This window comes from Mustela erminea, chromosome 5, assembly GCF_009829155.1.
Source record: "Mustela erminea isolate mMusErm1 chromosome 5, mMusErm1.Pri, whole genome shotgun sequence".
In the NCBI taxonomy this organism is placed as follows: Eukaryota; Metazoa; Chordata; class Mammalia; order Carnivora; family Mustelidae; genus Mustela; species Mustela erminea.
The window spans coordinates 6,356,951-6,372,254 of NC_045618.1; the positions used below are offsets into that span (position 1 = coordinate 6,356,951).

General features: G+C 47.8%; 1 protein-coding gene across 1 annotated transcript; it reads left to right on the forward strand.

Moving 5' to 3' along the window:
- Window positions 1–304: 304 nt before the first annotated feature.
- Window positions 305–14,597, forward strand: LOC116591998 (centriole, cilia and spindle-associated protein-like). Its single transcript, XM_032345481.1, has 6 exons — window positions 305–360; window positions 809–855; window positions 4,128–4,597; window positions 4,812–5,419; window positions 5,856–5,992; window positions 14,519–14,597. Exons 1-4 carry the CDS (start codon window positions 305–307, stop codon window positions 5,334–5,336), a joined length of 1,098 nt encoding a protein of 365 aa, XP_032201372.1. The 3' UTR covers window positions 5,337–5,419; window positions 5,856–5,992; window positions 14,519–14,597.
- The last annotated feature ends 707 nt before the right edge of the window (window positions 14,598–15,304 follow it).

The following is a 15,304-nucleotide window of genomic DNA, read 5'->3' on the forward strand; positions in this document are numbered from 1 at the left end:
AGTCAGCCATGACTAAGGGAGACAGCAGCTTCTAGAACTTTCTAGAAACGGAGTATCAGCAGTAAGAGCCTAAATACTGTCAAGAGTGGCCACAATCGCCATCTGTTTTTAACCCCTGGACTCCTGGCTTGGCTGGGACCCCTGAAGCCCTGGGAAGCTCCTAAAATTACTGCAGAGGAGCCGGGCACACACGCAGCACACCCAAGCTCTTACTTAAACCAGGGACCTTGTTTGCAGACAAACAGCAGGCTTGATTTATTTAGGTAACAACAATTTTTCAAACACAGTTTCTCAGGCACTGGATATGACAAGCACATTGGCTGTCGTGAGCACCGGGGAGCTGGGGGAGGACGTGGGAGGGTGTGACAGCTCCCACCAGGGAAGGGTTTGGACGGAGAGGAGGATCCTTTACCTCTAGAACCAGGCTTGGGTGGTAAGAGGGGAGGCGAGAAGACAGCAGGTCTGATTGGCCGCTAGGGGGAGCTGGGGATGCAGGACACCTCAAATTTGGGCCCCGCATTTCCCCCACCGTCTCTCAATGGCCAGGGGTAGGGGCCACTTTTACCCGCGGAGACCAAGGCAGGTGGGCAGCGGCGGCTGAGTGCGCCCAGACCTGCGCCTCCCAGTCGCGTGCTTTGGGCTTGTCCTGGCTTCCGCTACCAGGAAAAGTGGGGGAAGCTCTGCCCTGGCAGGGGTGGGGGTTGGGGTGGGGGTAAGCTCCAGCCGCCCCAGGGGTATCTCTGAGCATCATTATTCTGACCACTTCTGACCCCTTCTCCCAACAATGAGCTTCTTGTCTCCCCTCCAGGCAGGGGGAGACCCACTTCTGGACCGGAGCCACCTCCGTGTTTCCAGGTGAGTGGGCGTCCAGGAAGTACCCACCAAGTCGCCTGCGGCTGAATGAGTCACCTTACTGGGAAATTGGCAAAAGAATGTTATTTGCCGAAACCACAGAGACTTTGTGCCCAGGACCTCGAAGTCTGTTTTTTCCGATGCTGCCCCAGTGTTGTCTGTCACTGGCAAGAGGACCCACCACAGAGGCCAAGAAAAGGATTCCTGCCCCTTAAAGAGCCCTTTGCGCCACAGAGCATGGCCAGGAATGGTAAACACACCAAGGGTGCTCCCTACATTTAGAAGGGTCAACAGAGACATAATCTCTTTTTAAATCCTTAGCGCATCCCATTCTACATCAACAGGTGTAGATGTAGATGTTCTTTTAAGGATTTAAGTAGTCTGGACCCCCAAAGCAGGACTCGAACTCACAACCCAGAAATCGAGAGTAGCGGGCTCCACCCACTGAACCAACTAGATACCCCCCCACACCCCCGGCCCACTTACTTCTTGATAAATGAGCATCTACGGAGCCTCTGCTGGGTCAAGTAGCATTATTAAGTGTTCTGCACACAACAGATGGGTCTTTGGAATGAATATTTCAATGAGAAAATAAAAGGTCCAGTTAAATTAAATCCTTCATTTCCTTTTCTTCTTCCTCAGAGTTTTTCCTTCTTTTCTTTCCTCCCTCCCGCCTTCCTTCCCTCTCTACCTCTCTCCTTCTCTATCGCTTTTTTCTCCTTCCCTCCTTCCTTTTCCACGTATCATCCGATTTACCCTTTTAAAATGTACAATTTGATAGACTATAGGGGCACTGGGTTGACTTAGTAGGCTAAGCATCTGACCCTTGATTTCATCTCAGTCATGACCTCAGTGTGCTAAGATCGAGCCCCGCGTCAGACTCTGTGCTGACATGGAGCCTGCTTAAGATCCTCTCTCTCCCTCTCCCTCTGCACTTCCCAACACCCGCCCCCCATAATAAAAATAAAGTGTTCAATTTGGTAGACTGTAATGTATTCACAGAATTGTCCCAGAATCACCAGTCACTCATTCCAGAACATTTTTAGCACTCAAAAAAGAAACCCCCCTTGCAGTGAAAAAAAAAAAAAAAAAAAGAAACCCCCGACCCATGAGCCAGCACTCTCTACTCCTTCCTGCCTTCAGCTTCTGGAAACTACTATTTTCCATTTCTATGGATTTCTGGTTCTAAACATTTCATATGAATGGAACCATACAGTATGTGGCCTTTGGGGGGTGACTTTTTTTCACTTAATATATTTTCAAGGCTTGTCTGTGTTGAAGCATGCATTATTACTTCATTCCTTTCTGTTGGGGAATAGTATTTCATTGCGGGGATATACTACTTTGTTTATTCATCCATTAGTTGAGGGACATTTGGGCTGTTTCCACTTTTTGGCTACTTATGAAGAGTGCTGTCATGAACATTAGTATGCATGTTTTTCAAGAACGTATGTTTTCATTTATCTTGGGTATGTACTTAGGAGTAGATTTGTTGGGTCATACAAAAACTCTATGCTTTATCTTTTGAGGGACTTCCAGACTGTTTTCCAAAGCGACTGCCTCCACTATTCATTCCCACAAGCAAAGTATGAGCATTCCAGTCTCTCCACATCCTCACTAACACTTTTTATTGTCTGCCTTTTTGGTTATAGCCATCCTACTGGGTGTGAAGTGGTATCATTGCAATTTTGATTTGCATTTCTCTGATGGTTGATGATGGGCATCTTTTCGTGTGCTTATTGGCCATTTGGGTGCCTTCTTTGGAGAAATATTGATTCAAATCCTTTGCTCATTTGCTAATTGGATTGTCTTTTTGTTGTTGAGTTAAAAGGGTTTTTTGTATTCTGGGGGCACCTGGCTGGCTCAGATGGTAGAGTATATGACTTTATCTCAAGGTTGTGAGTGTGAGCCCCACATTGGGTGTAGAGATTAAAAATTAAAAAAAAAAGTTTTTTATATTCTGGATATTAGACTCTTATCAGGCATGTGATCTGCAAGTATTTTCTCTCATTCTGTGAGTTTTTTCACTTTTTTGAAAAAGATTTTATTTTTTAATTTCACTTTTTAAAATTTTTTTAAAAGATTTTACTTATTTATTTGATAAATTTTTTTTTTTTGAAAAAGATTTTAAGTATTCTCCACACCCAGCATGGGGCTTGAACTCACAGCCCTGAGGTCAAGGGTCCCACACTCCACCGACTGAACCAGCTAGGCTCCCCTCACTTTTTTGAGAGTGTTTTCTGAAGTACAGAAGTTTCTGGTTTTGATAAAGCACAAGCAATGAAAAAAATAGAAAAATTGGACTTTAAGTGTCATATGTGAGAAACCACTACCTAACCCAAGTTCACAAAAATTTACAACTATGTTTTCACCTAAGAGTTTTATGATTTTACCTCTTCCATTTAGACTTTGATCCATTTTCAGTTAATTTTTGCATAGGGTATGAGGTAAGGGTCCAAACTAATTGTTTTGCATTTCAACCTGCTTTAGCGCCATTTGTTGAAAAGACTTTTCTTTCCCCCATGAAATGGTCTTGGAACCCTTGTTGAAAATCAATTGCCCATAAATATATTTCTGGACTCTCAGTTCTGTTCTCTTGGTTTATTTTACTTCATATAACACTCTTGAAGTCCATCCATGTTGCCAGGATGTCCTTTTTATGGCTGAATAATATTCCATTGTGTATACATACACCACATTTTCTTTATCCATCCATCCATTGATGGACACTTAGATTGTTTCAATGTCTTGGCTATTGTGAATAATGCTACAGTGAACACGGGGAAGCAGATACCTCTCTGAGATAGTGACTTCATTTCCTTTGGATAAATACTCAGAAATGGAATCGTTGGATCATAGAGTAGTTCTGTTTTAAATTTTTTGAGGATCCTCCATATTGTTTTCATGGTGGCTGCACCAATTTACATTCTCACCAATAGTGCACTAGCGTCTCCTTCTCTTATAAGGGACCAACCCTATTGAATAAGACTCCCATCCTTATTACCTCATTCAACCTTAATCACTGTCTTACAAGCCCCACCTCTAGGCTAAACTGTACATCTAAAGCTTCAACATACGAATTTTGGGAGACACAAACATTCGGTCCCTAATATCACCTGTTTTCTTTTTACTTCTGTAATGTGACGACTAGAATGTTTAAGATTATGTACACCATTCACATATTATGTCTATCATCAGCACCAGTCTGGTTTTAAAAACTGAGAACCGACGGGAGGGGCGGGGCGGGCCTCTGTGTTGTGTCCCGGGTTCCGTAGGCGGCGGCGGCGGCGAGTACTCCAGCCGGCGGCGGGCACCGTGCCCCGGGAGCCGGGTGAAGAGCGAGTACACGAAGCGCCAACGGGCGAGTACACGAAGCGCCAACGGGAGCCGCGCTGGGAGGAGGACGGGCCGTGCTACCGCGAGCTGCAGCGCTACCGCCTGGGCCGCCAGCTGCGGGAGCAGGCGCACGTGCTCTGGCTCTCTGGCGACTGTGGCCTGGCCGGAGACTCGGACGACTCGTCGTCGGGAGCCTGGGGCCCCGCGCCCCAGGGCGCCCCTCGCCTTGCAGCCCGCGGAGCCCGCGGCGCGGGAGAGGCCGGAACGGCGGGCGCGTGGGCCGGCGGAGGAGCGGGGCGCGGAGGCGGCGGAGGCTGAGGAGGCCCGGGACGCGGAGGGCGCGGACGAGGCGGTGGCGGCTCTGCCAGCCCCGCCAGTGAAAGACATCAAAGAAAAACCTGAACAAGAGATCAGAACAGGGGCGCCTGGGTGGCTCGGTGGGTGAAGGCCTCTGCCTTCGGCTCGGGTCATGATCTCGGGGTCCTGTGATCATGTCCCACATCGGGCTCTCTGCTCAGCGGGGAGCCTGCTTCTCCGTCTCTCTCTGCCTGCCTCTCTGCCTACTTGTGATCTCTGTCTGTCAAATAAATAAATAAATAAATATTTAAAAAAAAAAAAGAGAGATCAGAACAAAAGAGACTGAGAAGTTCCCTAACAGTCCTGAACCCCGACAGCAACCAAGTGCCTTATTTGCCAGAGGAAATAGGAAAGCAGTCAAAAGTCCTCAAAGATCATCGAGTAAAAGAAAAGAGAACAAGCATCCGTTTGCCCTTTACGGGTGGGGAGAAAAGCAGACGGATACAGGAATCCAGAAAACTCACCATGTCTGCGCGTCCGCTCCGGTCCAGGAGATTCACGAGTCAGCACTACGAGCCAAGAACAGGAGACAGGTGGAAAAACGGAAACTGGTCACTCAGAGGCAGCGCGCCCACTCCGTGGAGGTGGAGAAGAACCGGAGGATAAAGCCTCCGCGCTCGGAGAACCCGTGGGTGACGGAGTACAGGAGATGCTACTCAGCACGGGGCCTGAAGGCAGCAACGGCTGCCGGGACAGCCTCTTCGAAAAAGCGTCAGCAGAAGAAAGAAGCAGCAGAACAAAAGAAAAACCATCAGAGGAAAACAGACACAGGTTTAAGAAACCAGCGATGACCCGGCGTTTTCTGTAGGGAATTTCCCGAAGACTGCTCTGTTTCGCTGGCTCCTGGTCACCTACCTCAGCAGGAAGGCGACAGGTGAAGCCATAGACATTTGGGTATTTCTGAAGCTAATTCCGTAAATATTTGATATTCTTATAAGAGTTTTGTTTTAAAGCATCTTAATCTTTTCAGACACCGACACCGAATGCCTTTAAGTGGCTTCGAACTCTGTATTTCCGCCAGCTTAGCTGGAGCCCATTTCCTTCCTGTTCTCACCCCTTCCCAGACCCTGTAGCCAATAAAATCGTCTCAAATTGCAAACAACAACAACAACAACAACAACAAAAACAAAACTGAGAACCAATTATGGGGGTCTGAATGGTGGCCTGCCCCCAAAATATATTCATATCTGAAAACTGTGAATGTGACCTTATTTGGAAAAAGGGTCTTTACAGATGTAAAATTAAGATAGGGATCTTGAGATGAGAGGGTCATCCTGGATTAACAGTGTGAGCCTTATTTCTAATAACAGGTGTCCTTATAAGGGCCCACAGAGAAGACACAGAAGAGGGGAGAAAGGAAAATGGCCACAGAGGAAGAGACTGGAGACACACACCCACAAGCCAAAGGACATCTGGAGGCACCAGAACCTGGAAGGCACAAAGAAAGGTGAGTCTTTGGAGGGAACGTGGCCTTGTTGACACCTTGATTTCAGATTTCCGGCCTTCAGAACTGTGAGAGAAGAAATCTCTGTTGTGTTAAGCCCCCAAGTTTATGGAAATTTGTAATAGGATCTCTAGGAAACCAATATACCAATAAATATCACTTATAATATTAGGGCAAAGTGTTGTTCTTAGATTCTGTAAAGAAGTAAACATAGTTTTTGGCACGACACTTGGGTTGCTCAAAAGAGAGTTAAGAAAAATCAAGGTCAAATGGATTCTTGTTTATTACACTCCGTCTCAATATTAGCTTGTTTCAGATCAGTGGTTGCTTTTGGATGGAGAGACTCGATGGGGCAGAGACATGATGGAATTTCCTGGGAGTGATATGGATGTTCTTGATCTTGATAATGATGTAAATGAGTGATGTTACCTAAGCGTTCACATTGGTCACAACCCACTGCCTAGAACTCTTAAGATCAGAGCATTTTCCTTTAGGTATGTTATACCTTAATTAAAATAGGAAAAGTATGGGATGCCTGGATGGTGTTAAGTGTCTGACTCTTGATTTCAGCTCGGGTCATGATCTCAAGGTCATGAGATCAAGCCCTACGTGGTGCTCCGCACTCAGCACAGAGTCTGCTTGAGGTTCTCTCTCTCCCTCTGCCCCTCCCCCACACTCACATATGCATGCTCTCTCTCTCTCTTTCAAAGTTGATAAATAAAATCTTTATTAAAAAAAATTAAATCTTTTTTAAAAAGTAGCTGGCTTTATAGATGGGTCATGACGGGGCTCCTGGGTGGCTCAGTGGGTTGAGCTTCTGACTCTTTATTATGGCCCAGACCATGATGTCAGGGCGGTAAGATCAAGCTCCAGTACCGGGCTTGTGCTCAGTGGGGAGTCTGCTTGAGATTCTCTCTCCCCCTCTCCCTCTGCCCATACCCCGCCCTGTGCACGTTCTCCTCCAACGCTCTCTCTCTCTCTCTCTCTCTCTCTCCCTCTAACAAAAGAATAAATCTTTAATATATGGGTCATTACTTCTTAATACAACTTTTTGTTTTTCCCAGAGTTTTTTTTTTTATTGGTTTCTCTGCTTTTAAATGAGGTGGAGATGAAGATCTTCCTCAGATTAATATTTTTTTAAGTTTATATTTGTCTTTTTCAGTAAACTCTATCAGTGTGGGGGGCTCAGACACAACCCTGAGATTCAGGGTCGCAGGCTCTTCTGACTGAGCCAGTAGGCGCCCCTAATATTACCCATTGACTGAATTCACTTTCCCTTTGAAAGCATTTTTCATGCAATTCCTTGACTTCTTACTCCAACTGAGCCACTAATTTACAGGTCTGTGGACAGCTACCATTCTGGAATCCCCCGCCCCCCACCCAATCCTGATCTTCAGTTGATTTCACTTTCCTTCTCCCAAATTCTGTTTCCATCTCACTAGGGTATGTCCTAGGATTTTTTTTCTCCCTAGAAAAGTCATGTGGGAGGTCAATGCCGGGTCCTTCTACATATGAGAAATGTCTTATTTGATCTCTTGGCTGGGCATACAATCGAAGGGTCAAAACAACATTTCCTGAGAAGCTGGAAGGTATTGTTTTGATTATATTCTGGAATCCAGTATTGCTGATGAGATGTTGGAGGCTTGTTGGATATTTATTTTGCAGGCGACCTGTTTTCCTCTCTCCAGAAACGTTCACGATGGTTTTTGTTATCCTTAGAGACCTAGATTATCACCAGGCTGTGTCTCGTGGTTTTACTGGGCTTTGGTTTTATTTATTTATCTCGCTTGATACCTGAGCTTTTTCAATCTGCAGATTCAAGCCTTTCTTCAGCTGATGGATATTTAGTTCTAATTTTTTCTAGCCTCTCTGTTTCCTTCCTTCCTTTCTTCTCTTTCTCTGGAACTTCCAGATGGGCTGCCCCTCCTTCTATGCCTTATTTTTTTCTCTTTTCTGGCACCTCTTGATCTTCTAGTCCTTTCAGCGCCAGAATGTCCCCAGCAGCCAGCACCACCCAACACCTTCTGTCACTCACCACTTCCTCTCAGGCCGGTCACATGTCTCCCACAGTTCCCCTTCTCCCTCTCCTGTGTGTTGGAGCCTCTCCAAACACACCTTCTCCACTGGTTCATGAGCTTCCGATTTCCTTCTACCTGCTCAGTCCACACAGGTGGCTCAAGATAACTTAAAATCTTAAACACAATCAGGGCACCTGTTTGGCTCAGTCGGTAGAGCATGTGACTTCTGATCGAGCCCCACTTTGGGTGTCAAGACTATTATCAATCAGTCCGTCAATCAAGTAATAAAAAAGGAAAAAAAATCTTAACCACAATCACTTTCTCCCACTTGTAAATATAAAACACTCCTGTGTGGGACACCTGGGTGGCTCAGTTGGTTAAGTGTCTGCCTTCAGCTCAGGTCATGATCCCAAGTTCGTGGGGTCGAGCCCCACATCAGGCTTCTTGCTCAGCAGGGGGCCTGCTTCTCCCTCTCCTTTCAATCTGCTTGCCACCGCCCTGCTTGTGCCCTCTCGTTCTCTCTCTCTCTGACAAATAAATTAAATCTTTTTTTAAAGCTTTATTTATTTATTTATTTGACAGGCAGAGATCACAAGTAGGCAGAAAGGCAGGCAGAGAGAGAGAGGAGGAAGCAGGCTCCCCACTGAGCAGAGAGCCCGATGTGGGGCTCGATCCCAGGACCCTGAGATCATGACCTGAGCCTAAAGCAGAGGTTCAACTCACTGAGCCACCCAGGCACCCCAAATAAATTAAATCTTAAAAAAAAAAAAACCCTACAAAACACTCCTGCGTATCTTCTCTACCCTCACCAAATATATGTGGGGGGGGGGGTGCGGGGGAGGGATCGCCACACAGAAACTATTCTGCGACACCAAGCAGACGTCCCACAGTTCATTCAGTTCTGACACCGTCTGCCTGGGAATGGCATAAGATCCCCCCGGTTAGGGGCTCGGTCCCAAAAGATGGCCCCATCCTCAATCACCCGTCGCCGATCATGGGTCCAGACTGTTTCCTGTGATTCTGACCCACTGACTATAATTCAGCTTCCCATGGCCTGAGTTACAGAACTCAGGGGAACAGTTTACTTACTAGATCACTGGTTCTTACAAAGGATACAGGGAGAGATGAAGAGACATAGGTGAGGTGCAGAAGGGTTCTGAGCCCCGGAGCTTCCGTCCCCGTGGAGCCGAGAGCACCACCTTCCTGGGGGGTCGATGCGCGCTCGTTCACTAACTCATCCTTCTGGGTTTTTGCGGGGGTTTCATTACGCAGGCACAGCTGATCAGTTCATGGGCCATCTGTGAGTTAGCTCAGTCACCATCCCTGCTCCCCTCCCCAGAGGTGGGCTCTAATCTGTAAGGTTGGTTCCTCTGGCTACTGCCCCCTTGTCCTTAGGGGCTTTCCAGGAGTCATTCATTAACATAAACTTGAGTGATTGAAAGCAGCTGGCTGTGAAAAATGCTCTATTGCTATTGCTCTTCTCAGGAAACTCCTGGGATTTTTAGGAGCTAGGTGACAAAATGTATATTCTTATTATGAATCACTGTGTCAGGGCGCCTGGGTGGCTCAGTCGGTTAAGCATCTGCCTTTGGCTCTGGTCATGATCTCAGGGTCCTGGATTTTCTGCTCAGCAGGGAGCCTGCTTCTCCCTCTGCCCCTTCTCCTGCTTGTGCTTTCTCTCTCTCTCTCTCTCACTCGCTTGCTCTCTTGCTCTCAAATAAATAAATAAAATCTAAAAAAAAAAAAAACCCCACTATATCACATAACCCCTTCACCAACTCTCTCCCTATCCTTTGTCCCCTGGGTCAGTCAATGGCTTCACCACCCAACCCGGCTCTCAGATACTGCCCAGACCCTGGGTTCTGTCCCCTGGGTCCCTGGAGTGTCTCCTACACCTGTGCCTGTCCCTGCTGTTCTGAGCCGTGGGGTGGCCTGGTTCCCACCCTTGTTTTTCATGATCACCTCCCCGAGCACTCTACTTCTCTGTCCCACCATACTGATTGTCCTCACTTTTGCGTAAATGAGAGAAAATTTGGGGAGGAAGGATTGAGGAAGAAAAGGGGGAAGGAGGGGCACCAGGGTGGTTCAGTGGGTTAAGCCGCTGCCTTCGGCTCGGGTCATGATCTCGGGGTCCTGGGATCGAGTCCCGCATCGGGCTCTCTGCTCTGCGGGGAGCCTGCTTCCTCCTCTCTCTGTCTCTGCCTGCCTCTCTGCCTACTTGTGATCTCTGTCTGTCAAATAAATAAATAAAATCTTAAAAAAAAAAAAACGGGGGGGGGGGGAAGGAGGCAAGGAAGGGAAAGACAGAAAGGAAGAAAAGAACAGAGACTCCAAGGATAGGTCATTCCCAAAAAGATAGAGGCTGCCAATAAATCCTTGATCAAGAGATTTGTTTTTAGGGGCACCTGGGGTGGCTCAGTTGGCTAAGCATTTGACTCTTGATCTCAGCTCAGGTCTTAATCTCAGGGTCATGAGATCGAGCCCGGTGTTGGGCTCCATGCTGGGGGTGGAGCCTACTTTAAAAAAAAGACAGAGAGACTTGCTTTTATACTGATGAAAGGAGGGCAAAATCACACTCAAGGACAGTTTTAAAGGGGAAAAGAAGTCAGCAAAGGATGACTGAACATGGATGAGGGAGGCGGAGGGGGCAGGGAAGAGGGGGAGGGGTTCCCTCAGCTCACTCATAGCTTTTTGGGATGAGCTGGGGGGGGAGCCCCTCCTTCTCAAAGGCCCCCTGGCATTCCCCAGGGTAAACAGTACCAGCTAAGACCAATGGCCTCAGTGCCCAAAGCCCCACAAATAGTGAGAACAGATCACACAGGGAGTACAGAAAAACCTGGATTGGCTCTGGATGGGGAAGAGTGGGCTAAGAAAGGGAGAGGGAGCGAGCAAGAGAGAGATTGATTTTAAGGACTGGGTTGGTTAGTTTGAAATCCATACGGCAGGCTAGAAACTCAGGCAGGAACCGATGCAACAGAAATTCCTGCTCCCAGAAAACCTGTTTTTGCTCTCGTGGCAAAATCCGCTGATCGGGTGAGGCCCACACTCATAATCAAGGATCATACCCTTTGCTGAAAGTCAACCACATCTGCAAGACATCTTCACGGCACCACCTAGGTTGGTGTTGGATTAAGCAACCGGAGGGTACAGCCTAGCCAACCTGCCCCGCAAAACTTCCCATCACCAGCACAAGAGGAAAACTGAGCCCCGACGCCATGACCAAGGCAGGCAGCTTTTCTACTTCTTAAGACAAAGACACAACAATCGGTGAGGAATTGGCAACGAAAACAAAGAAACAAACAAACCATCACAAATGACTTCTATTTGGGAGTTTCCGTTAGTGAGGAATCCTAAACAGAATTTGGCCGGGGACAGTACGTACATGAAAGTAACAAGGTCTGTGTATGTGCACTTCCTCCTCTCTGGATCCCCTTCTCCGACGGTTCGGATCTCTCTGCCTCCTGCTGCAGGGACGCACCTCTCCCACGGGAGATAGATTTCTTACTTCCTGGAGGCCAAGGGGAGCCAGAGCCTTCTTCCTGCACCTGCTCTTTCTTAAGTAACTTACATCAAAATAATCAATATCCCACCATGACAGATTTGGGGGTGACCTGCCCGGGGCCGCCACGGTAGGTAAGATGGAAAACAGAGCAACCAGATTTTGTGTTGCTTATATCCCAAGAGAGCAGAGAGTTGTGTGGAGTGGAAAACAGCCCTGCATTCGTATGTATCACTATTCTGAATCAAAGTCAGGCAGTTTCCTGATGTTTAGCTACTGTTGAATTGAACCCTGGTTAGAGTTGGTTTTGCAGAAGTCTTTTTTTTTTTTTTTTTAAGATTTTATTTATCTATTTGACAGAGATCACAAGTAGGCAGAGAGGCAGGCAGAGAGAGAGAGAGAGAGCAGAGAGCCTGATGCTGGTCTCAATCCCAGGACCCTGAGATCATGACCTGAGCCGAAGGCAGAGGCTTTTACCCACTGAGCCACTCAAGCGTCCCACATTATATGTTTGTGGCTGCAGCTCCGCCTCACGTGATTTCTCAGCCCAGGACCCAAGTTGGGGAAGCAGCTCTCTGGAACCTGGGGTTCCCAAGGCAATGGGAAAGAGGAAGCCACCTGGAGGAAACATACAATGGATCTTAAAGTTTCTGCTTGGAGCGGACTTATGTTAGCTCTACTCTCCTGTCTCGGGTCCTACTGATGACATCTTAGAATATAAGTGAGGTTTGGTGGGGTGAGGTCTGAAGCCGACGACCAAGAAAGAATTCTTGAGACTTCTTTGGTGCAAAATGGTGGTTTATTAAAGCACAGGGAGGGCGCCTGAGTGGCTCAGTGGGTTAAAGGCTCTGCCTTCGGCTCAAGTCATGATCCTAGGGTCCTGGGATTGAGACCAGCATCAGGCTCTCTGCTCAGCAGGGAGCCTGCTTCCCCCCCTCCCCTCTCTGCCTACCTCTCTGCCTACTTGTGATCTCTGTCTGTCAAATAAATAAATAAAATCTTTTAAAAAAAAAAAAAAAGCACAGGAACAGGACCCGTGGGCAGAAAAAGCTGTTGCCTTGGGGTTGTGAGGAGTGGTCCATTGGTTGCCTCCAAGTTGGGTAGGAGGTTAGGGATGGCGTAAGTCTCTAAGGAATATTGGAAGCAAGGTTTCCAGGACCTTGAGGGGCTGGCTGTTGTTGGGAAAAAGTTATTCATTATATGTAATAAAACCTTTGTGTGAGACCCTTTAGATGTTTATCAGTGGGCCATATGTTTGGGAATGATTGTCAACATGTATCTTGGAGGATTCAGAGATAAAATTTTCAAAGGAATTGTTAAAGTAGACTGCAGGATCCTGGTAGGGGGTAGGTAGGGGTCGTCAGGCTGGGTTTGCCCTTTGCCCTTAGCAAAGCCTCCAGGAGGAGGCAATTGAGTCCCTAGAGGAATGTGACTGTCTTTTTCAAGGCTTGTCAGTGGGTAAGGAAATTTAATAATTGTTCTTCTGCCTCTGTTTCCCACATCACTACTAAACCACATGGCCAGACCTGAGGAGGGGGCCGGGGAGGTCTGTCCTCACTCAGAGAGATGCCACCAGTGTCAAGGCGGGGACCAACAATCCTCTCTCATAGGAAGGGGCCATGGATGCTGGTGACCATTACCACGCCTGGTCAGCCTTCCTTTCGGAGTTATAACTGGCCTTCTTTTTTCTTTTCTTTTTTTTTTTTTTTAAAGATTTTATTTATTTATTTGACAGAGAGAGATCACAAGTAGGCAAAGAGCCAGGCAGAGACAGAGGGAGAAGCAGGCTCTCCACTGAGCAGAGAGCCCGATGCGGGGGCTTGATCCCAGGACACTGAGATCATGACCTGAGCCGAAGGCAGATGCTTAACCCACTGAGCCACCCAGGTGCCCCTACAACTGGCCTTCTTAACAGCGTTTTTTGATCAACGCAACTGACAGTAAAGAAAGGTTCACTGTCCTCCAAGGAACACAATAATAGAAACACGTACTGGGGTGACGAGGTCAGAATTTGGACAAGAAGGTCTTGTGCTGGCTCAGTTCACGGTATGGTCTCCGCGGCATCATGAGGAGACCCAGCCCTCGCTGGGCCGCCGGGATTTCCTCTTGGCACAGGCCCAGGTCACTGCCTTCTCTCTCAGGTCATGGGTTCAGCCTGTCTGGGATCTTGGTAGCGGGATTTTTTGGTGGTTTTTCTTCCCCCCTAATAAACAAAGCCAGGGCCAGTGGGGGTGAGCTGGCCTCACTGTCTGAGCCCTACGGAAAAACTGTGGTTTCGACCACTGTAAACATCTGCATGCAGGAGGCGGTGCGGGCAGCTGCAGGCTGAGAGGAGAACCGCCATCGCCAGAAGCCACAGGCCCCTGATTTCCCTCTCCCCCTTTGTTTGGTCAAAAGAATCAGATTGTTCAAATACTGGCATTTCAGATCCAAAAGAGAAGTATAGCATCACAAAAGGATTTGGAAGGGACTGTGGTTATCACATGGGTGGGTGCACCCTACTGGAAGAGGAAAGCCCAGATGTGGGAAGCAAAGAGCCCCAGGAAAAACTGGGCACACCCCATTCCCTCATCCCAGGCCAGGTACCATGGGGCACCCGAGTGTTTGCTCCACGAGGGGAGAAGAATGAAATGGACTCATCCACGGACACCACTCCAGGATTTCTAGGTGACAGGGCTCCCGTGAGAGGTCAGGCAGCAGTTTAAAGGTCTTCGAGAAAGGAGGTGCCTTCTGTTCAGCTAGTGTGGGGTTTGGCGGGGGGTGGCGTGTCACCGTCACTGTGAAGCCTCTCCTGGTTTGTCACTCCAGCTTTTCAAGGTTGTGTCAACTTAACCTAAAAGCATTTCTGATTGCCCCATGAAGAATCTGTGAGCCACACACAGAGCAAGCAAATCAGAACATAATTCTTGGGCCTGCAGGTCTGAGATTTCTGCTGGGAATATGGCAGGAGCCTCCGTGGAATGGTCCAGTGGAAGTGCAACTCCGGACACTTTCCTTCTTTCCTTCTTCCAGATTTCCCTAAAGCTGAGGCTCTGAGCTTCCCCTTCAGAAGGAGGATGTGTACAGGTGTGAAATGGAATGTACGAATGCTCTAAATGTACTTGCCTAACAAAACACCCAGGAGGTAGGGAATGCTGTTAAAACACTGGGGCACGGAGAGCGTCAGCAACTTGTCCCAGGTCACATAGCTAGGAAGTGAGAGCTGGGATTCAGTCCCAGGTAATCTGGCTCCAGAAAGCCTGTTGGGGACAAAGAATTTCCTCTGCCTTTCAAGATCCTTCTAGCTGGACTAAATCCAATCGACAGGAGACAGATTAGTAGGAGAGAGTCAAATTTCACGGCTTAGGCATGGGGAATCCACTTGACCATGACAATTGCAAAGACAGTGGGGCAACAGGACCCTTATAGGAGCTACAGAGGGGCGTGGGGGTCTGAAGCTACAAAGGGAGGAAGACCATTAGCAGGAAGGTAGGAGATGTTTGTTAAACAAAGGTTGCCCTATCATGCAGATACATTTCTTGTGTAAACAGGAATTTCTGTTAATAGCTCTCTTCCTGGTCCAAGCGCACCCTGGAGGGGGAAGTGAAGAGCTGTTCTTGAATCTGCTGGGTTTTAATTGGCAGGAACATTTCTTTGCATTAAAAGCAAAGCGGCCCATCCTGGGGCAGTCTGCCCTGGGCCCCTACAACCGGCACTCCTAGCCTCTAGCTCAGATTATCACTAATGATTGAGCACTCTGTTGCGGACATTCTGCTGGTGCCTTGGAGCTAACTTATTTCATTTACTACGGAACAAGGA